Raw genomic sequence first — 23,302 nt, 5'->3', positions numbered from 1 at the left:
AGGAGCGAGGACTCTCCCGGCCAGGCGGGATGTGTGTGGTGGCACCACTTACACGCCTACCTTGCTGCTCAGTTCCCAGGGCTCCACCCCTGCACATTCCCGCTCCTTAGCTGCCATTCTGCGCCCAGGTCCACAGAGCAAGCTGTTGAAAATGCAATTCTGGCCACACCCCTCTTCCACATAAACCCCTTAGAAGCCCCCACCGCCACCACCTTCTCATTGACACATCCCATAGGCTGGCTTTGTCCGAGTCTTGTCACTCTCCATTTCCCGGTTTGCACCTTAGGGTCAGACACCATGAGCTTCCTTCAGTTCTGGGCTGGGCCAGGCCTGGACTCAGGCTGCCCACATCCTCTGCCCCTCTTTCTCTTCTGAGTGACATGGACATCGTTCTGGTCTCAGCTTTGTTGACCTTTCCACTGAGAAGCCTGCCCTGGTTGCCCAAATCTGGGTGAGTTTGCCCAGCTCTGCACTGGAACTTCTGGGCTTTCTCCCCCAGGAACCCTTATATGCATTGTCACCTGAACTCCAGGGTGTCTCTGCCCAGTGGTGACAGAGGTTACAGGACACGAATGGCCAAAGGGACCGTGGGTGCTAGCCGGCTGAGGCATACACAGCTGCAGCAGGCCGGCATACCCCACAAGAACACTGCCAGGCATGCTGCTTGCTGGCCAGGCTGCACATGCGGGTGTGCTCCATGCAGCTGCCGTGTGTGGATGGAGGAGACGTCCCAGGGTACGTGCTCTAGCCTACACCCACCCTGCAGTTCTACCAGCCCTCTCTGCCATCCAGCCCCCAGAAGCTCCAGCTCAGGGAACCCTGGCCTGCTCCTAAAAGAAAGCACTGGCCACAGCACAGCCCTCTGGTGACCCTGTGATTTGAGCAACAAGCCCCACCTGCAATGTGTTGGGAGAGTGATAAAGATCCCTCCTGGTTCTTCCCTGACCCTGACCCCAGAACTGCTCCACACAGCCAGGGCAGAGCACCCAAAGCTGCAAGACCCTAACGAGGGAGAAAAATTGGAGAGGAAGCTCAAGGCCATCATCAACATTCAGCTCAAAGTGCAAGAAGAGCAGCATTTTCACAGTGGGCTTGTCTACAGCAAATATTACCATGATTCAGAATGCAAAATAGAACCCTAGCAACCCAAAGGGAACCTTCCCTCCCTTTTGCCTCCAAAATTCCTCCATGCAGGCCACAGGCATGCACTTGGAGCTTCCTGAGAACCAGGCACTGTTAGACGCTGCAGGAGATGCAGAGAAGAATACGTGGTCCCAGCCTGCAAAGAACTCAGTCTAACTGAGGAGATAAGATGCATTCATGCAGAGCTTCAGCCCGAGGCAGAAAGTGATAAAGGCCAGGAAAGTGACAGAGGCAGAGCAGGAAGGCACTGCTTCTAGCTGGACGATCAGGGAGGGTGTGGAGGAGGTGGCACTGGAGTGGGGTGGGACCCTGTGTAGCATCCGGAACTCGAAAACCCAGGGCCACATGAAGGAAAGTGAAGGTCAGTTGAAGGTAGCTGCATCCCTGCCCCTTCTCCATCCATCACCTGCCCTTCCCCAGGCTGTCTATAATTCATCCATTAGAGAAGGAAAAATCAATATTTACCAACATAAATTAAAACCCGAGAAAGGCACGGCCAGGGTGTACACAGGGCCTGTGAGCAGACTGGCTCTGTCGGTGTGCAGGTGGCGGGGTCTCAGGGTGCTCAGAGCACAGAAAATGGAGTTAGTGGACTCCCAGGTCCAGAGGGCCCACTGGGGCTTTGCACGTGTGGTCATCCATGAACCGCCTTTCTCCTCTCCTGCAGCGTCATCCGCAGGGAGCACGGCGACCCCCTTATCGAGGAGCTCAACCCTGGCGATGCCTTGGAGCCTGAAGGCCGGGGCACAGGTGAGGACACCTGAGGGCTCCAGCCTGCTCTCCTCCAGCTCAGTGCTGCCCTTAGCAGGGATGCTGCAGCAAGCCCCATAGCCTGGCTTGTCCTGTCCCCACCCTCCCTGAAGGCTGAGATCCCCGGGGTGGGAGCGGGGAGGCGCCTGGGAGTGCCAGGCTGGAAGCAGAGGAGGGAAAGGTCCATTCGCCCAGCCCCAGGGCTGTGGGGTCACAGGCGTGGGCAGCCATGGGCAGTAGTGTCCCTGCTGATGCTGTGCCGGGAGGGGAGTTAAGGAGAGGCTGGGGGTCCTGCAGTCTGACCCCTGCTGGCATTCAGTCTGGTGGCAGAGAAAGAGCACTGGATCAGGAGGCCTAAGACCCGGCCCTGCCATTGCCATTGTCTTGGAGAAGGTGCTCCATCTTCTGGGTCTTCTTCTCCACACCCATGAAATGGGGATAACTGCACGTGCCTTCTTCATGTCTCTGGGTTGTAATGAGGACGAAAAGGAGACTAGTATATGCAAACACGTGATAGATTGATTAAAAAAACCTGTGCACATGTCTATATTGTGTGTAACAGACCAGACAGAAGCCCTCATCGTCCAAGTTGTTTGCACCCACACTCTCCTTGCAAAAGTCCAGGGGAAGGAAAGGGACCTCCGCCCGATTTCCACAAATTCCTATCACGAGCAGATATTAGAAGGAGAGGAGCTTCATGGTCCAGCCGTCATGGCCCAGTGCTGCGCTCCTTCCTTCACACTCAGGGTGTGGACTGGCCCAGGTTAGGAGCCCTTCTCCTGTTGGTCTCCTGGCCGATGGCCAGACTGAAATCTGTGCTGTTGCAGGGGGCGTGGTGACCGACTTCGATGGAGACGGGATGCTGGACCTCATCTTGTCCCACGGAGAGTCCATGGCTCAGCCGCTGTCCGTCTTCCGGGGGAATCAGGTGTGCCTGGACCTGGGGACCCACAGAGCCCTGCCTGGCATGCTCCCCTGGGCCTGGGATGAACGAGAACAGAGGAGCCCCGGGTGCTTGTTTGACTAGAGTGGCAGGAAATGGACATCCCAGGGAGGAAGCGGATGAGTTCCCGGACACTCACTAAGCCCCCAAGAAGGCTGCTTCTCAGAGAAGTCTTCTGCCCCTCTCCTTCCACCGGCATGTCTCCAAAAAATGTTTTCCCTGAGCCTATTTTTGGGAAGATCCCCTGGAGAAGGAAACGGCACCCCACTCCAGTATCCTCGCCTGGGAAATCCCATGGACAGAGGAGCCTGGCGGCCTACAGTCCACAGAGTCGCAAAGAGACAGACACGACTGAGTGACTAAACAATAAGACAAAATTGGCTTTCCCTGCTCTTTCCAGAGCTGCTCCTGGCAAACTTCAATCAGTCAGCCTGCCTTGCTCGCCCTCCCTGCCTGGCTCCCTCCTCCTCTCTGTCCTCTGCCCCTTCTCTTCTCCCCCTCTTCCTCCTCTGATCCTTCCATCCACCCGGCTGATGCCCAGACCTGTGCTCCTCCCCGCTACAGGGCTTCAGCAACAACTGGCTGAGGGTGGTGCCACGAACCCGGTTTGGGGCCTTCGCCAGGGGTGCCAAGGTCGTGCTCTACACCAAGAAGAGTGGGGCACACCTGAGGATCATCGACGGGGGTTCGGGCTACCTGTGCGAGATGGAGCCCGTGGCTCACTTTGGCTTAGGTGAGTCAGGGCTCAGGGGTAGGGGGGTTTGGGGAGTGCCGTGATTTCTTGTCAGGGCAGTGGGATGCAGGGCTCTGCAGAGCCCACTGAAATGCAGGGCTCACAGCCTGAGCATCTTTCAGGTACCACCAGCTACTGGAGGGAACCCTGCTTTGAGATGAACCTCAACTCAGAAGGGAGGTTCTTTATGCCCCACTTCTTGCTGGGGTCCCCATTCCCGTGCCTCTGACAAAGCAGTTGACCTTGGGGTCAGAGTATTTAATTCTCCATTTGTTCAAGGCTATGGCCTTGTTCTTCAAACAATGGCTACACCAAACCTGTCCACACCAGCTGCTTCCCCAGATGCCTGGGTATTGGTTCAGTAATTAAAGTGTCTCAGCAAACCCTGGGTGCCTCCTCTTAGCTAGAAGGCTTGGGAGAAGCATGGCGGTGATGCCATCCCCAAGAAGGTAAAAATAGATTCTTGACTGGGAGAGGGGGATTGAAAAAACTTCTACTCTTTTATGTATGTGTATATATGTATGTATGGGATCCCCAGGTGGCTCAGTGGTAAGGAATCTGCCTGCCAGTGCAAGAGACACAGGAGACATGGGTTCAATCCCTGGGTCAGGAAGATCCCCTGAAGAAGGAAATGGCAACCCACTCCAGTATTCTTGCCTGGAGAATCCCATGGACAGAAGAGCATGGTGGGCTACAGTCCATGGGGTCACAAAGAGTCAGATACAACTGAACCACTGAGCACTCACACATGTATGTGTGTACAAATATGTATAGTATATCTGTGTGTATACATATATATATAACGTAAACAGATATGCAGCATACCTAATAAAATATTAGCATATTAATAAAATATCACTATACATCTATTCAGTTCAGTTCAGTTCAGTCGCTCAGTTGTGTCCGACTCTTTGCGACCCCATGAATTGCAGCACGCCAGGCCTCCCTGTCCATCACCATCTCCCGGAGTTCACTCAGACTCATGTCCATCGAGTCCGTGATGCCATCCAACCATCTCATCCTCAGTCGTCCCCTTCTCCTCCTGCCCCTAATCCCTCCCAGCATCAGAGTCTTTTCCAATGAGTCAACTCTTCGCATGAGGTGGCCAAAGTACTGGAGCTTCAGCTTTAGCATCATTCCTTCCAAAGAAATCCCAGGGCTGATCTCCTTCAGAATGGACTGGTTGGATCTCCTTGCAGTCCAAGGGACTCTCAAGAGTCTTCTCCAACACCACAGTTCAAAAGCATCAATTAGTATAGCTAAAGTAACAAGTTACAAGGCCAAATGCTGGCAAGGATGTGAAGAAGATGGATCTCTCATTCATTGCTGGTACAGCTACTCTGGAAAATAGTTTGGCATTTCTTTTAAGACAAAAAAAAACCTATACTGTACAACTACTGTGAAAGCCACTCAGTCTATAAGACCCAGCAATTGCACTGCTGGGCATTTATCCCAGGTAAATGAAAACTTATGTCCACATAAAAATCTATGCCTGATTGTTCATAGTGACTTTGTCTCTAGTAGCCCAAACTGGAAAGAGCCTCAACATCCATCAGTGGGTTAATGGGTCAGCAAGCTGCCATCCACTCACACCGTGGAGTATTGAAAAGTGAAAGCCACTCAGTCATGTCCCCATGGACTTTACAGTCCCTGGAATTCTCCAGGCCAGAATAGTGGAGCGGGCAGCCACTCCCTTCTCCAGGGGATCTTCCCAACCCAGGGATCGAACCCAGGTCTCCCATATTGCAGGTGGATTCTTTACCAGCTAAGCCACTAGGGAAGCTTACTCAGCAATAAAAAGGAATGAGCCATTGATACATGCAGCAATTTGGATAGCTCTCGTGTGTGTCATGATGAGTGGCGGGGGAGGGGGGGCAGTGAAGTCAGTCTCAGAAAGTCACATACTATTGATTCCATTTATATAATATTCTCAAAGTGACAAAATTATAGAGATGGAAAATAGATCAATAGTTGCTGGGGGTTAGAAATGGTGAAAAGGGGAGGGGTGGGTATGACTTTAAAGGGAGAACCCCAAGGAGGTCTTCATGGTGATGGAGCCGTTCTGTGTTTTGATCGTGGTGGGAGCTGCACAATTCAGCAGGTGATAAAAACAAAGAACTTATACACACACATCGTGCCAATGTCAACTTCCTGGTTTTGATGTTGTATTATAGTTACATAAGGTATATGTAACATTAAGTATATGGGGGCAACTGGGTGAAAGGCATACAGAACCACTCTGTACTATCTTGTACAACTTTGTGTGAATCAATAATTCTTTCAAAACAAAGCATTTTTAAAGAAATTCACTAAGGAAGGTAATTAGGGGGGGAAAAGTCATAAAAGGTCTTCTTGGGGAGGAAGCACAATAATGGAAAAAGTACCGAGAAACACTACGGGGTGGGGCATGCAGGCAACAGTGTCTTTGCTAAAACACAACGATTAAGAAAACAATTCAGGAGCGTCCCTTGGCAGTCCAGAGTTAAGAGTCCGTGCTTCCCCTGCAGGAGGTGCAGGCTCAATCCCTGGCTGAGGAACTAAGATCCCACATGCCATGTGACATGGACAAAAATGGAAAATAAAATAAGTATTAAAAAAAAAAAAAAGAAAGGAAACCATCTGAGTCAAATGGTTCAAAATCAGATACCCTCCCCCTTATGTGAGCACCTCATGATATTAACATAAAAAGAATAGGCAATACGGTCTCAAATTAACAAATATATATGTGTATGTTAATATTATATATACGCCATATGGGCATAGAAAAAAACTAAAAGAAAATGCAAAAAGTGTGAACAGTGGTTCTCCTTGAGTGGCTGGATCCATATGGTAATTCTTTCTTGTTCTAGGTGTGGTGACATTTTACTCTTACTATTTCACATCATCCTCATGATTACCCTTTGATATGGGTATGATTTATCCCCATTTTACAAATGGGAAACCTGAGGATCAGAACCATTAAACATTCCCCAGTCACATAAATGGCAGAGCCGAGATTCAAATCCAGACCTAACTGGGCAGGTGATTTTTATTTTCTTCCGTACTTTGTCTTCAGTAGTTTGGGCTTCCCTGGGGGCTCAGACGGTAAGGAATCTGCCTGCAATACAGGAGACTCGGATTCAGTTCCTGGGTCAGGAAGATCCCCTGGAGAAGGGAATGGCTCCCCACTCCATATTGTTGCATGGAGAATTCCATGGACAGAGGAGCCTGGCAGTCTACAACCCATGGGGTTGTAAAGAGTTGGACATGACTGAGTGACTAACACTTCACTTCACTTTCATATTTTGTGTATGTGTGTATGTGTTTTCCAATTTTTATAGGCAACACATAATATTTATGTCATCTGAAAAAGAGGCATAAATATTTAGGGGACCCAGGGCCTGGTTATATGAGCATTTTCTCAGGCTATTTCACCCTGGGTGGGTCAACCCGAAGGTGGAAGTCGATCACTTTTAAGGCAGCCATTTACTTTGCTGGCCCTAATGGTACAGATGACTTTTTATTTTATTTTATTTTATTTTTAAATATGTATCTATTTATTTATTTGGCTGTGTCAGGTCTTAGTTGCTACATGCAGGCTCGTTCCCAAACCAGGGATCGAACCTGGTCTCCCTACACAGAACATAGAGTTTCAGCCACTGGACCACCAGGATGACTTTTAAATACATAGTCCTCTCTTACAATATAGTAGTAGTCGCCATTAATCAAGTGCTTAGTGTATGCCTGACACTGGTCTAAATGCTTTACCTAAGATACCTTATTCCAGTCTCACCACAGCAGGATGAACTAAGAATCATAACCCCATTTTACAGGTCCAGCAACTGAGGCTGAGATTAAGTCACACCTCCAGAAGATAGGGAGGACTGGACTTGGACCCCATCTCCTTGAACACCACAGTCTGGGGTCTTAACCACCATGACTTGACTGCCGGACTCCCATAGCTGTTCTGTGCACAGCCAGCCAGGGTCCTGCTCTGCCCCTTTCTCACGGGACATCCGTGACCCCTCAGTTACCAAATGACCCAAGTGAGCCCATCCATACCACGGTGACAGCCGTGGTCTCACAGGTGGGATGTTTATCGAGATATCTGGCTTGGCTATCAACCCACACCCCATTGTACAGATAAAGAAATTGAGGCTCACAAAGCAAATCAATGTTGAGGCCAGGACTGCGGCTGGGTTCTCCTTCCCCTGTCCCCTTGAGCTGCCTCTGCTATTTTGAGGTATGTCTTATGGGTCTTATTGGGCCTCTTCTCTGGCCAGTGTCTGTCCCTGCCAGAATGGACCTGCTTCTTCAGCTGGGAAGCCTTGGCAAGATCATTTGATGGTATCACAGGGGCCCAAAGCCTCCATGACTCTTCCCAACTGTCTGCCTCCACAGCTCAGGGTTATGGAGGCTGCTCCTGCTTGGGACTCCCTGACAGCCCAGACTGCCAGTCCTTGCTCTTCTGCATCACCATGGGGTTTGTTCTGGGTCTGAACTCTGGTTCAGACTGCTCCACAGGCCCCCTGCAGCCTCCCCGCCAATGGATCCACTCCCAGAGAGGCGGAGAGGGAAGACTACACTTGGAGACCGGCCACAACAGGTCAGCCATGGGCCTGGCAGTGAGACTCCCTAAGGCCGCTCAGCAGGCAGCAGGGCCAACAGCCGGGGACACAGCGAGGGGCAGGAGGCCCCACCCCTGCAGCTTCGAGACCCCCACATCCAGAAGGATCTTCATGGATCCAGCGCAGTGCAGGCCTTCCTGACTGGTGGAGGGGCCAGCAGTGGGGCAGAGGCGAGGGAGCCAGTGGGAAAGCCAGATGGGAAGGGAGGATTGCGGAAAGAGAGGCGTGAGAAGACAGAAACGGGGTGCGGGAGAGACCAAGAGATGTGGCCACGAGATAGGTGAAACAAGGAAACGCTGCCTGCCCTCCAGGCTCGCAGTCCCGTGAGAGAGGCCGATGGACACAGGCGCTCTGGTCGCAGTTTTGGGTGATCCGTCACACGGGCCCAGAGGCTGTGAGAGGACTGAGACGGGAGAAACCCACTCTGCTCTGAGCAAGGAAGTGGGCCTCAAACTAGGTCTAGAACAATGGTAGGAATTTGTAAGGCGTGGATGGGGGCCAAAGCGGGGCATCCAGGGGCTGCCCTGGCTTGAACAAAGGCCAAAGGTGAGAGTGTTCATGACGTCCACAGGACGGGAAGGGTCTGGTGGGAGCAGAGTCTGAAAAGGGAGGCCAGGGCCAACGTGTCAGGAGCTCCCAGAGCCCCGCAGAGAGGGTGGGCAGAATGGAGGGGGTCGCAGAGTGGGGACAGCCACAGCCACGCTCAGCTTTCAGTGGGAGGGGCGTTGCTGAGAGGAGCCTCTCCAGGGGCACCAGACTGGCACCTAGAGCCCTGCAGGGAGAGCAGCATTTGCAATTTTTTTAGAAAGCCTTAGTTTTTTCTTTTTTTTTCTGACTGTAAGAATAATGCATATTGATTACAGGAAAATTAGAAAATATAACACCATTTTAAAAAAGTAAGTAAAAATAACCTACAATCTCACCACTACGTGTGGAATATTAAGCACAAAGGAAAGATTCTCTCCTCCCCCAGGGTTATGTGACCCATTTAGCTGCTGCTTACTGAGCACCTACTATGTGCCAAACAGTAACTGAAGGAAGATCCTTGCTGTGGGTGACCTTACCTTCCAGTGGAAGGAGGAGTCACATATGATACCTAGTAAACATAACAACCAGGTAAATATATAAAAGGTTAGAAGACATTAAGTGCTACAAAAAAAGAAAATGCAGAACAGGGTAAAGGCATTAGGAATGCAGAAGGGAACAGGCAGGGAGCCATTTCAGTAGGTAGTCTGGGGCAGCCTCTTCCCAATTCCACACTTTTTGATAAGATTTTATTGCATATAAAATACACAGGAGCACATTTATAAGTAAATATGCCTCGGAAGCTTTTTAACGGAAATTATCATACTCTCGCTATTATTCCCAAACTTGCTTTTCTCCCCTCTCTCCTCACAGTATATCCTGGACACTCCTCCAAGCCTGAGCATTCTCCTTTGTTTTCCTTCAGTGCTGCACAGCACTTTGTTGTGTGGCTGCATTCATAATTTATTTAGCAAGTCCCCTGCTGACGGACAGTAGGGCGATTTCCAGTCCGAAGTAGTTTGTTTTGTGGTATTTGCAGTGAGCAGGGGCAGGTCCAGAACAGGAATGCAGAAAGGGCTGTCCTGATGTCAGTAGGACTAGGAAGATGTGGGCTCCCCCCCCCGAGGCTGTGCAGGAGGGCAGAGGGCTGCAGGAAGCCCCTCCACCACCCATAATGCTCCTGCTCGTCCCCTCTGACCCCGTTCCTTCCTGCCTCCAAAACCACCCCTGCCTCCTGATTTTGCAGCAAAGTGTGGTGATCAGCTTGTCCATGGACACGTGTGGGTGCACACGTGTGCCCCTCAGCAGCCAGCCCCCTCCCTGGGGCACTTCTCTCCCCGACATACCTGGCTAGCTCCTCTCAGCTCCTGGGCCACTGGCTGGGGAGCCAGTGTTTTCCCATGCTGTGGGCCTTTGCTTGGTCAGCACTGAGCTGTGCTTAGAGGACTCAGCTTCTCAGACCCTCACGTGCATGCCTAAGGGTCCAGACTGCATCACATCACACAGTAAAACTCAGGGACCTTGCTGCGTTTCATGCTTCAAGGGGCAGGGGGCTCTCAGCGGGCCACTCTGTTGTGCAGAGCGCTCTCAGCTTCATCCTGTAAAACCATCCCACGCACCCCTGCTCAGGGAGCCCCTTGGCCTCCTTCCACCATGTCCTGCCCTTCCCCTGCTCCTCCCAGTGCAGACGGCCAGCCAACCTCATAAACAAGCATTTCTGCTCACAGCCCCTGTTGAGTGCCCTGCTGGACTCGGGTTGCTCTGAACCCCAACATCTCAACCCCTGCTTACCCATCCCATGTAGCCCACACCCACTCCGTGTAGCCCACACCCAGGCTCTCTGGTTCTGAGCTAGCAGAGAGCTAAGGCAGCTCTACCAAAGCCAATACATGAAAACAAAAGCCAGTAATCTTTCTCCACCAGCCTCCCACTTGGGCTCACCCCTGGGCCAACCCACCCCAGGCTTTGATGGCACCCCCATCCCCTACACACACACCCCGCCTTCCTTCAGCTGATTGTTCGCAAGTGACTCAGAGCTGCCTTCCAGCCGGCTGGTGCTCTTTTAGGAAAGGAAAATTCAGTGGCCCACATAAAAATCGCTTTAATAAAGTGCAAAAATATTCCACCAACTGTATTCCCACCATCTGTTTTGCTTGTGATTCTTCTGAAAAGCGCAATTCTCTGTGCCTCTTTAGCCTTTGTCCTTTAAAAGCTGCAGGAGGCGACTCCCTGCTGCTCCCAATGGGGTCTCCTCTGCTCCCAGACACAGGCTCAGCAGTCTGGCCAACTCAAAGGCTGCCCTTGTGCAGTGTCTGGTGGCCGGGCCCCCTGGCTTGTGCAGCTGCGGGAAGACTTGAAATTTCTGGGGCAAAGGGAACGGCCCAGCCTGGGGGCAGGAGCCTGGGTTCCAGTCCGAACTCAAACACCTGCAGTTCCCTGCACCTTGCCAAGCCTGTGTCTACATCAATTCTCCCTCGTGGAGTAGTTGAGAAGCTTCAGTCAGTCACACCTTCGAGAGTTCCCAGTCCCTCCCCACCTCCTCTCCCACCCACCCCACTTTTCTGTGCCTCCCAAGCTCCTATTCCCCCTGCATCCTCCAGCGACATGACTTTCAACCCCGCCTCGCTCGCCAAGTGGCACCGGTACTGTATGTGCACTTTCCCAGTTTATTTGAGCATGATCACTGTGTTCATTGCCCCCACAGGGCTCAGCTCCTCCAGGATGGGTCCTAGGTCTGTCTGCTTCCTGCTGAATCTCAGCTCCCTGCATGATGCTTGGTCCTTGGTGGTTTGGTCATGGGGGTGGGGTGAGCAATAGAACAAGGGGTAAGCAGTGTGGGCTTCAGGATCAGACATTCCCTCTCTGGGTAGCTGTGAGCAATTCCCTTCACCTCTCTGAGTCTCACCCCCTTCGACTGTAAGATGGAAATTATTAAACTGGTATTTTCTCAGGGGGCTGCCATGAGGATCCAGTGCCCTGACACTGAGCATCACTGCGGGCAGTTTGGAGGGCATACTCTGTAGTATTACTGGCAACAAGGGGAAGCCCTTTGGGAACTGCAGGGTGCCCCCCATGTCTAAGAGATGATGGGGATGCTGAGGGTCAAAATTGGCTGGGGCAACGCTCCCATCCAAGGAAAGACTGTCCTTCCTGGATAGGCTAGAGCTCCCATCTTGCAGATGAGGAAACTGAGGCCCCCAAATAATCAGCAACAAAGGAAGGAGTCCTACTGAGAGGTGCCCTCCCTATGGCTGACTTCTAGCCTAGTCTGCCGATGCCTGGGTCTGGAGGAAGAGAGGAAGCAGGATTCAGATGCAGGATGTAAATTTGTGATTGTCTATGAATATTCGGCAGCTCTTGAGTTATTTGCGGCACTTCTGTCAGGCTGGAAAATGTGTTTGTGTAGCTGCTCTGTTGGCTTAGGCGAGAAACATTTGTTCTTCTTTGTCTCCTTTTTTTTTTTAATAGAAAAATGTTTACTTTTTACATCTGCCACTTAGTTTGGGCACTGAACACCCTAAACATGCCAAATCTCTTGAACCTCAAGAGACTACTTCCAAACAGAAAAACAGTGGGCGACTCACACCCCCAATCCTATTTTCACCCCCTTCCCCAAAATAAATTGTGGTAGGAGGGAACAGGGAAGGAAGGGGTTATGAGAAATGTTTTCTGGCTTGATAGAGCCAATCCCAGAACCAGTAAACCCCAGCCTGGAAGGGGAGAATCTCCATGGGGAGAGAAGCTGCATCCTGTCTGGGGGGTCTCTGGGTCATGTGGGGGTCTCTGCTCGGGGGACCTCTCTCTGGTGCTGCTGCCCCATTGCAGGCACAGGGGCAGGGGCTGCTCACCTTTGACACTTCTGGAGGGTGATGGCTGGTCCCTACCCTTATTAATTCATGATGATCAGAGGAGAGACTTCTCTGGAGGCCTTGGGCTGGAGGGAGCAGAAAAGAAGCAAGCCCAGGGAGGCTCAGAAAGTGGACAGTGTGGCTCTCAAGATGCACCTTTCTCTGGAAGCTCCAGACTGACGCGCAGGAACTCGGGGAGAAAGCTGCAGCGGGCTCCTTCCTCACTGTGCTGCCTTAGCTCCGACCCCAGGGGAACCTCATAGAGACAGCGGTAGACTGCAGTACCGAAATCTGTACACTGACTCCCCCAAAGTCTAGGCGTGCAGCTTCTCTCCCCATGGAGACTCTCCCCTTCCAGGCCCATGGCTTACTGGTTCCGAGGTCGGCTCTATTAAGCCAGAAAACATTTTTCATAACCCCCTTCTCCCCCTACTCCCTTTTGTAAAATACGGGAACCCCGTTCATACACAAAAATGTTTCACAGACCACCCTCCGCCCCCACTGCAGCAATCATTGCAAAAATCCATTGGTGGACAGTAATGAACAAAAGCTGATATAAATTCCACAGCACTTTTCAGTTTCACTTGCTTTGTGACAGTCTCTACGCATTGAAGAGAAAGTAGCACACACGTGTGGGTGACTTTTTTCTCAGCCTCGATTGATACTTGGGGGAGTGTGCAAATTTGTGGAGCCCTGAGCACCAAGCCCATGTCTAGTCAGCCCTGGTGGGGGGCAACGAGGGGGCTGCAGCACCCCTCCCACCTGTACTGAGCGCTGCCCTCTTTCCCAGTGACCGACTGGAGAAAGGCTTCTCCCAGCAGGTGAGGCCCAGCTCCCGCTCTTCTCCACCCCAATCCATCACCATTAGCCTGACCTTGTCTCAGTGACAGGCCTGTTGCTTTAAGCAGGAAGCCGGGGCCGGCTGTGACGACGCCTAAACACCTGATAAATCTTTCCAACCTGGTTTCTGCCAGTGATGTAACACGTTGCTTTAAGGATGTGTGCAGATGGATTCACAATGAATATTCCCTGAGTTTCACCACCATTATTTTCTGTAAACATTTCAGCTTGGTTGTTGTTGTTCAGTTGCTAAGCTGTGTCCGATTCTTTGTGACCCGATGGACTGCAGCACAAGAAGGCTCCCCTGTCCTTCACTATCTTCTGGAGTTGGCTCAAATTCATGTCCATTGAATCAATGCTATCTATCCATCTCATCCTCTGCCCCCCTCTTCTCCTCCTGCCTTCAATCTTTCCCAGCATCAGAGTCTTTTCTCAATGAGTTGGCTCTTCATATCAGGTGGCCAAAGGATTGGAGCTTCAGCTTCAGCATCAGTCCTTCCAATGAATATTCAGGACTGATTTCCTTTAGGAGTGACTGGTTTGATCTCCTTGCAGTCCAAGGGACTCTCAAGAGTCTTCTCCAACACCACAATTCGAAAGCATCACTTCTTCAGTGCTCAGCATTCTTTATGGTCCAGCTGTCACATCCAGACATGACTACTGGAAAAAACATAGCTTTTACCACGTAGACCTTTGTCTGCAGAGTGCTGTCTCTGCTTTTTTATACACTTTCTAGGTTTGTCATAGCTTTTTTTCCAAGGAGCAAGTGTCTTTTAATTTCATGGCTGCAGTCACTGTCCGCAGTGACTTTGGAGTCCAAAAAGAGAAAATCTGTCACTGCTTCCACTTTGTCCCCTGCTATTTGCCATGAAGTGATGGGTCTGGATGCCATGACCTTAGTTTTCTGAATGTTGGGTTATAAGCCAGCTTTTTCACTCTCCTCTTTTACCCTCATCAAGAGACTCTTTAGTTCCTCTTCACTTTCTGCCATTAGAGTGACATCATCTGCATATTTGAGGTTATTGATATTTCTCTCGGCAATCTTGATTCCAGCTTGCACTTCATCCAGCCCAGCATTTCATATGAGGTACTCTGCATATAAGTTAGATAAGCAGGGTGACGATATACAGCATTGTGATACTCCTTTCCCAATTTTTAACCAGTCAGCTGTTCCATGTCCAGTTCTCACTGTTGCTTCTCAGATTGGTCTTTCTCCTGTACCCTTTGTCACCTCAGCTTCTATATGGAGCTCAACTCAAATACCTTATCCCCAAGAACCTGTCCCTCATCACCTTGACTAGAAAAGGCCCCCAGTAACTCTTACTTCCTCTTTATCTCATCACCCTATTTTTGTTCTCTTCACAGAGCTTGTCAATATCTGGCATTGTTTTTTGGTTCATCTGTATGCCTGTCTATCCCCACTAGAGTGGAAGCTCCCTGAAAACAGGGACTTTCCCAGTGACGGCCCCTTGAAGACTTTTAACTATCCGTATAGATACAAATCAGTGGAATACACCCAATATTAAAAAGCAAATCAGCTGTAAAGCTGATTGTTGTCCCCAGGTCTCCCAGATGCCCCAACCCCACTCTTTCTTTCCCAACATGCTAGGTAAATGGTACAGCCAAGATTTGAACCCAGGACTCCAAAGTCCACCCGTTTACCACCGGGTTTAACCCTCTTCCCCAAAACAGCCTCCTGCCCATTGGCCTAGCCACTAGAATGTGAGTTCTAGAACTGCGCTGTCTGGTATGGTAGCCGCTAGGTTAGTGGTTAAATAATTCTATTTTAAATAGAATTTAAAGTCCAGTCCCTCATCATGCCAGTGCCACACCAGAGCTCAGCATACACCTATGGCTAGCCGCTACCGCAGCTGACACATAGATAGAAAGCATCACCGTTACCGCGCAAGTTCTCTTGGACGGCGTTGTCCTAAAGGAGTGGGATCTTGTCGGCCTTGTTCACTGTTTCCCCAGCACTTAGAACAGTATTCAGTTCATGGTTTTTATCAGGTGAATGAATGAATGATGACACCCTTGAAGAGAATCCCTCCCCAGCCCCTACTCTCCTCTGCAGCTGACCATTTCACCTTTCTTCCCACAGGGAAGGATGAAGCCAGCAGCGTGGAGGTGACATGGCCAGATGGCAAGATGGCCAGCAGGAACGTGGCCAGCTCGGAGATGAACTCGGTGCTGGAGATTCCCTATCCCCGGGATGATGACAGACCTCAGGACCCAGGCAGCCTGGAGGTGAGGAGAGGCGTCTGGACCTTAGAGCCAAACAAGCAGGCCCCTCCCACAACCCTGCAGGCTGAAGCTGGATTCCCAGGAATTGCAGACTTTGTTTCTAGAAGGATAGGAATCTTCTTAGCAAAGGGCAGGCTTTGTAGTGACCCCTCCATTTGTAGTTTCCATACCACTATCACACCCACAGCTCTTCTGCTCCTCAAAGAAATCCTAGCGTGTTGGAAGTGCAAGCATTTTTATCACCCATTTTACAGAGAAGGTAAACTGAGACCAAGAAAGAGAACCCACCAGAACTGCTCAGCCATTTGTGAGCAGAGTTAAGGACTGGCCTCAGGTCTCCTGCTTCACCTCTGATTCTTTCCAAGGCTCTGATACAGCCTCCTGTTGCCTCTGCAGACTCCTAGGAAGAGCTCTGGGCCCCTGTCCAGAGAGGATCACACCATTGCAAATAATAGGAGCCACTTAAACTCACATAGACAAGGGGACTTAACAGGGAGGTTCCAGAGAAGCTCACGAAATGCAAGGGACACCCGGGATGAGCTAGAGCCGTGGCGGTTTGGTGGCCCCAGGAGCTCATGGACCTCTGTTTTTAGTGCACTGGCTCTGCGGGGGAGCATTACCCTTCCCCAGTAATCCTCACTAGCACCCCATCATTCATCAGTTCCAACAGTTGATATTTTCTGTCTTGTGTAAAATGTTCTGAGTCCCACCCACCACCCCGAGCCACCAGGCTGCTGACACCTCCACAGAGACCTAGCAAAGCCCCCACAGCCTGAAGTGACCAGACTCCCCAATCTCTGTCTCTGCCTCACTTAGATCAAATTCCAGCTGCAAAACCTTTGAGTCACTCCTCCAGATGGGATATCCACCTCTTGTCCAGCCAGCCCTGCCCCAAGGTGGGGTGATGGCCTGGCTCACAGGCATCCCACCCCGGGAGTGGGGAAGGTTCTCAGAGAAGTGGCTGTGAGGAGTGAGCTTGTCCAGCCCTCTTTACACTTTGCCTTCCTGAGACCCAGCTTGTCTCAGGTGATGCCACAGGAGGGACAGACTCTGTTGGGGGTCACGAGGCAGGCCTGTGGATCCCATGAGAGGGGAATGAGCAGGAGTTTGTACAGGCTCTGTTCTTGGCCTTCCCCCTGAGTCTCCTCTGATCAGTGCAAAGGAATCCTGGCAGGAGGGGCTCTCCCTGATTCAGAGCTGTGAGCAGTCCTTTACTGTGGGGTCAGGGTGCCAGCTGCTCTGTGGCTGTGACTGGGAAGGGACCTAAGATGGGATCTTCTCAACTCACTAGTGTCTCTGTTTCTGCCCACCTTGCAGTGCGGCCAAGGATTCTCCCAGCAGGAAAGTGGCCATTGTGCGGGTGAGTTGCCTGCGGGTACCAGAGGACACGGCGAGGCCGGAATCTCACTGGGGAGGGTCAGCCTGGGCCCTGGAAAACTCAGGTTGCAGACAAGGGGCGGTGGGAGCAGTGAGAAGGGGAATGTGTTGTTTGTCCCTGGGGCTCCAGATGTCAAGACAACCGCCAGATGACTCGGCAAGGTGGGAATGATGGTAGCAACCTGCAGGCTGGATCACTACATCTCTGGGAATTGGCAGCACTTCCCTGCCGTGAATACAGAGAGAACAATCACCGGGAGGAGAAAACTGCCTAGACAGGCCTCCCTAGAGGGAGGCCTCACTCCTGGAAGCCATGGTGGGTAGGCATGCACCCTCCATCCAGCACAGCGGCCAGCAAAGGGGCTGGCAGGCAAGAGTGCGCATGGCTAGCCAGGGGGCACTGGAGCAAACCAGGCTGTGGCATGTAGTCAGAGCTCAGAAGGGAGATTGCTGCCTTTTGCAGTACTGGGGGGCAGGTAACTGCAGCACAGCCAGGCTCTGTGAGGCAGCTCTGCGAGGATCCAGGGACCTCCTGAAACCTCTCAAAGGCCTGGAACGGAGAAGATAGCCTAGAGGCTCAGCACCGAGACTTTCAACCCCATGTCTTCCATCCTAAGGACCATTTGTGAGGGGTCTGGCCAAGGACTCCACCTGCCCTTAAATGCTCAGGCGGCATTCTTTCCAAGTCCCCTCTGCAGCCGCTCATCAGCCCCAGGTGAATGGTTTGCTATTGAGATGCCAGAGTGAACGAGACAATCCCTGCCCTCTTGGAGCTTAGAGCCAGTGGGAGGGGTGCACAGAGAAACAGATTGACCACACAACCTGGGCAGGGCTTGTGGGGAGGGGCTGCTATGGGAGCACAAAGGTGGGGTGCCAAACCAGTCTAGTGAGGGTCCGAGAAAGTGCCCCAGAGATAGTTTAGGTCTGAGCTGAGACCTGAGGGGTGGTGAGGAGTTCACCAAACAGTAGGGGGAAAGTGTTCCCATGGAGGGCGCTGCCTGGGCGAAGGACCACAGGTGGGAAGTGGAGAGGATGGCTGGAAGGGTGGCTTGAGGAAGAAATCAGTTCCCTCCGTTCCTCATGTCCCTGCCATGGCCACCCTAAACAGATGATGCACATACCCAGAAATTCTAGCATCTTCCCCATGTGCTGGGAAGATCCCATGACCTCCACAGTGCAGCCGCCTCTTCATTTCATCACCCAGTAGACATTTGGATGCCTCCTGTACAGCACCCGACGTGGGGAGATGGGGGTGCAGGTCAGGCACCTGCCCTGGAAGAGTGTTCATTCTAGTCGGGCAGACTACCACAAGAGCTGGATGAGATGAATTAAGAACCCTTTAACCAAGGTGCTCTCTGGAGACTCTTCTAGAAGACGTGGGCAGGGAGAGGACCTCTGAGCTGAGACCTGAAGGACAGGAAGGGTCCAGCCATGGAAAGAGCGGAGGGAGGAGCTTGCCCAGCAGAGAGGAGAGCAGGAGCTAAGACCATGTGGCAGGAGAAAGGCTTATTGTGTCAAATGGACAAGAAGGAGGCCGGGGTGCTGGGAGAGGATGAATGAACCGGATGCCACATCAGGAAGGATCTTGAGTCCCCAGAAGGGAGTCTGGACTTTGTTCTCAGGGCCCTTTGCAGTTCAGCAAGAGCATGCATGGTATGGTTCATATTTTCAGCAATCACCTGGCTACTGAATTGCAGATAGGATTGGAGGAAGCAGGGAAGCCAGGAGGCCTGGGGAGTGGGTGGGGGTGTGGAGGTGGGGAGGGGAAAGGGGAGAATGCAGCAGCAGAAATCCAAGCAAGAGCTGCTGGTGGCTGGGGACAGGCTGGTGGCAGAGGAGTGAGAGGAAGGTCAGACCAGAGAGGTACGATGGGGCAGAATTGACAGGATCTGTTGTTAAATCCCCTACAAATTAAGGAAACTGGAAGAATCAGGAATCTCTCCGATGTCTGCTTAAGCAGCCGAGAGGCTGATGGTGGCCTTGATTGAGCTGGGGAGGATGGGAACAGGGGGCAAAAGAGGCTTGAAGGCTGGGGGATCTAGAGTTCCATTTCAGCCTAGTAAGTCTGAGATGCATGGTAGACATTCGTGAGTCTGGAGCCCCAAGGACAGGTCATGGCTCAAGATAGGAGGCCTGGAATCATCCATATGTGAAGGGACCACCTACAGAAACTGTGGGAGATAGAAAAGAAGACCCAGGACAACATGAGTGCCCTCAAGGTGTAAAGGTCAAGTATAGGAAGAGCCAGCCAAGACGACTGAGCAAGTTGAGGCCCAGGGAGAAGAAGGGACATGCCCAAGGTCATGGCGGGAGTGGGGAAGCAGAGCCTGAGCAAGGACCCATTGGCCCCAGCCCCCAGTGAGCGGCTCCCCTTGCCTTTCAGACACCAACGAATGCATCCAGTTCCCATTCGTGTGCCCTCGAGACAAGCCCGTGTGTGTCAACACGTACGGAAGCTACAGGTGCCGGACCAACAAGAGATGCAATCGGGGCTATGAACCCAACGAGGACGGCACGGCCTGTGTGGGTGAGTGGGGCCCTGGCCACCATCCAATAGCAAAGGGAATTTGCCATCCACTGGGGAGCTCTGGGAGGCCCCAAATTGAGGTTCTCAGCCCCTGCCTTCTCCTGGCTGGAGGACATCTCCCTAGACCTTTGTGGGGTCTCCAAGGAAGACCGTGACAGGCTTGGAGAAGCCCCACCTCTATGCCATCAAGGGAAGGGCCCCTGAGGCGCTGTGTCCTGGCCAGACGCCATTGCTCTTCCTGTTGCCCCCTTTCCTGAAACTAATGATCCTACCTTAGGGGCAGCCCACGCCTTCTCACCTGGGATATAGACTAGCTCCTGCTCACCTTTGTCTGAATTTCTGAACTGGTATTTGTCTTCTTCTTCCCAAATGCTTTCCCCCACCCCAACCCCACCCCCATTCCCCTTCTCTTTTCCCCATTTTCTGTCTCCCCACTCCATCCTTTTTGCAGCTCAAGTGGCCTTTTTAGGTGGGTATCCTTCTGCCGCCTTTAGAATCTCTGAGCCTCTCTCTTGGGCCTCATCTCTTTCTCTAGGCCTTGGACTTTTCCTTCAGTTATATGCACTTTAAATTCCATCAATAAAGAAAAAAAAAAAAAAAACTAACAACCTTTGTGGAAAACTAAATCTCTCCCGCTGCCTGTCTTTCTCCATGCCCAGTAGGTTCTGCTGCGTGCTCCTTCTGAATGGACAGCGGGGGTGGCCATCTTTGAGAAGGGAAGTTTGGGGGATACTGATATTTGTGTCACCTTTAGTTGTTTGTACAGTCTTTCTTTGCGTGTCTTCTGAGAACATGTTTTTTACCCCATCCAGCCTCCCTCACTCCTTCAGAAGAATCAAGATAGTCCTGTCTTTTCTGTATCCTCCAGTGTCATGAGCGGCTTATTTTGCCCTTAACAAAGATGGCTTCCAGGCGGTTGCTTGCTCAGTTGATGTGACAGTGTGTCCCGTGCCTGCTGGTTTGGCCTGTGCTGTTTCTGCTCTGCGGGCCCTGCGTGCCTGTGGTAGAGAAAGCCATATTGGGGTTGGTGGTGATGGTGGGGGGGGTGGGGGAAAGGGTGGCCATTTGGGACTCTTGATAAAAAATGTTAAAGTTTGAACTTGCTAAGTCTTCCAGTCTCTTTCTGAAAAAATTATACCAATAAACTCTCTGCTGGATATTAGTGTCTAGCTGGTGAAAAAAAAAAAAGTGTCTGAGGCAAGCAGAGCTGGTTGGAATGCTGAATTAGCAGCAGCCCTTCCATCACGTAGCCCTTGGAAAGCAATTCATGATACAGAGAAAGTGTCTGCCCCAGGCATGAGCAATGGTTAGGTTTGTGCACCAGTGTTCACTGGGGGACACTGGGGTTTGGACCAGGTGAGGCATGTAGAATGAGCAAGGGACAGACATGGAGGGAATGCTCTGGGGCAGTCACTTCTGCTGTCTAGGCCTCAGTATCCCGTATCTAAACGGCAGCAGAGTTGGGCTGGTGTATCCCTAAGGGCCTTTTCCTTTCTAAGACCCCTGAAAATGTGTCTGGACATAGGCATGCCTAGTGTCGAACGTGAACGTTAAGTCACTCAGTTGTGTCCGACTCTTTGCGAACCCAGGGACTGTAGCCTACCAGGCTCCTCTGTCCATGGGATTTTCCAGGCAATAGTACTGGAGTGAATTGCCATTTCCTTTTCCAGGGGATCTTCCCAACCCAGGGATCGAACCCGGGTCTCCCGCATCGTAGACGGACACTTTACCGTCTGAGCCACCATTACCCTAATTTCTAGAAAGAACCTTGCAGTTTGGTCTCTCCTGCAATATGCTTGGAAACCTGGAAGTTCCTGAAAGCCTCACTTTTAGTAATGACGTAACACCTTAGAATACTTTCATGACCAGGTTCAGTAGTGCAGGAGCCTTATAAATCACAGATCTATTCCTTATGTGATTGGGAAAAAAGGCACACCCCAAGATATAATAAAATCACTCTCAAGAAAGCCACCAATCCTTTAAAAAATATATTTAACAAAAAAACTACCATATTCTGATATAATAATAATATGCCCCATGAATCAGAAAATATTAATTCCTCATTGCTAGCGTTGTTTTTACACTTGGAACAGGAGCTAAAATGAAAAGTTTTAAAATAAAAACAGCTACAATCTCACAGAAAAGCATACACCCACTTAAAAATCGTTCCACTTCTGGGAAGCCCTCTCCTGTGTGTCAACACAGAATTAAAGATCTGAATGGGCCCTAGAAATGAGACTCAGGGAGATGAAAAGATCAGCCCAAGGTCATGAGCCAGGTGGTCCCCAAGCCAGGGCTGGAGCCCTCTGCCACCACCCTATCTTGCTGAGGGGGTAACAGACAGCGCCGTCACCACTCAAGACGATTCCCTCGTCATTCTGGAGGACGCTGCCTTTTTAGAGAACAAGTGGATCTATGATAGTGAGATAAGTAAAACCCAAAACCCACAGAGACTGCGGTTCCAAATGCAATGGTAAATAACAAGATGATGGTGCTCATTGACCTCCTGCACACACAGCACAAGAATAAGGGCTAAGACAGCTAGTGTGACAACCTGACAAGGACATCAGGAGGGCTGCGGTGACAGCAGACTTCAGAGCATGACTTATAAGTAATATCCATGAATTCCTGCACATTGGGTTTCGGATAACCGGATGTATTTGTGTGGTTTTCACCCTACTAGATGGGTGGGGCCAGATGAGTTACAAAGAGGAGTTCAAAATCCCTCCAGCTATTAAGAGCACAACTGTAATATCCTGACTCCAGGGTATTAGATTCATAGCCTGAATTAGATTCGTTCTTTTGTTCATTCAGTCTTTCAACACGTATTGGTTGAACAGCTGTTATGTGCCAGGTACTGCGCTAGGCTCTGGGAGTGCAGTGGTGACCAAAGGTGACATGTTTGCTGTCCCCATGTTGCCTTCCAGCAGCCAGATGGAGGAGCCCAGTACACAGGATGGCAATGGGACTCAGACTCAGAGGGGCTTTCTAAAAAGTCTAACTAAATTCTTGGATCACTGTACCAGAAAGGTAACTCTCTGCATTCACTCCTGTATTTACTGAACAATCATTTATTGAAGGAGAAGGAAATGGCAAACCACTCCAATATCCTTGCTGGAAAATCCCATGGACCGAGGAGCGTGGTGGGCTGCAGTCCATGGGGTCACAAAGAGTTGGACACAACTGAGTGACTAACAAAATCATTTATTGAAAACCTGTGTGACAAGCGCTAGGTCCCTCCCATGAGTACTGTGACAAGGTCCCTCCTCTGAGGGTGTCAAGTTCCCTGCCCCCAAGATGCTTGGGTTAGAAGAAACAGGACGCGAAAAGATACAGAGGACAGGCAGGTACTGAACCGACTCAGCCTCACCTGCCTCCAAATAACAACACCCCTGAAGTGGGCCAGGAGGGCGCCTTCCAAGCCCAGGGCCTCAGTGTAGGACTTTTCTGATCTGTGCTGAACCAGCCAGGCTCAGAGTCCCTCTTCCTTCTAATTCCTCTTGCTCTATGGTCCTTGGGCACCCAACTGTGGCCCACCAGGCTCCTTTGTCCATGGGATTCTCCAGGCAAGAATACTGGAGTGGGTAGCGATTCCTTCCGCAGGGGATCTTCCCGACCCAGGGATCAAACCCACATCTCCTGCATTGCAGGCAGATTCTTTAACATCTGAGCCAGCAGGGAGGCCCTTTGCCTTCTGAGCATGAACAATTCAGTCTCTCTCTCTCTTTTTTATTTTTTTGATAATAGCCCCACCCAGGCTCCTGA

The 23,302-nt window shown here is 51.2% G+C and overlaps 1 protein-coding gene across 1 annotated transcript in view; it reads left to right on the top strand.

The window, feature by feature from the left end:
• Positions 1 to 20,396, top strand: part of CRTAC1 (cartilage acidic protein 1) — a 151,534-nt gene extending 131,138 nt beyond the window's left edge. The window contains exons 9-15 of the mRNA XM_068961490.1: positions 1,811 to 1,893; positions 2,721 to 2,821; positions 3,401 to 3,569; positions 15,491 to 15,636; positions 16,951 to 16,993; positions 19,394 to 19,537; positions 20,350 to 20,396. Of these exons, the coding sequence (XP_068817591.1) occupies positions 1,811 to 1,893; positions 2,721 to 2,821; positions 3,401 to 3,569; positions 15,491 to 15,636; positions 16,951 to 16,993; positions 19,394 to 19,537; positions 20,350 to 20,381 (718 nt within the window). The 3' untranslated portion in view covers positions 20,382 to 20,396. The remainder of the gene's footprint in view (positions 1 to 1,810; positions 1,894 to 2,720; positions 2,822 to 3,400; positions 3,570 to 15,490; positions 15,637 to 16,950; positions 16,994 to 19,393; positions 19,538 to 20,349) is intronic.
• Positions 20,397 to 23,302: the final 2,906 nt, after the last annotated feature.

Source organism: Capricornis sumatraensis, chromosome 23 (genome assembly GCF_032405125.1).
Source record: "Capricornis sumatraensis isolate serow.1 chromosome 23, serow.2, whole genome shotgun sequence".
NCBI classification, from domain to species: domain Eukaryota; kingdom Metazoa; phylum Chordata; class Mammalia; order Artiodactyla; family Bovidae; genus Capricornis; species Capricornis sumatraensis.
This window is presented reverse-complemented; position numbering and strand designations above follow the sequence as displayed.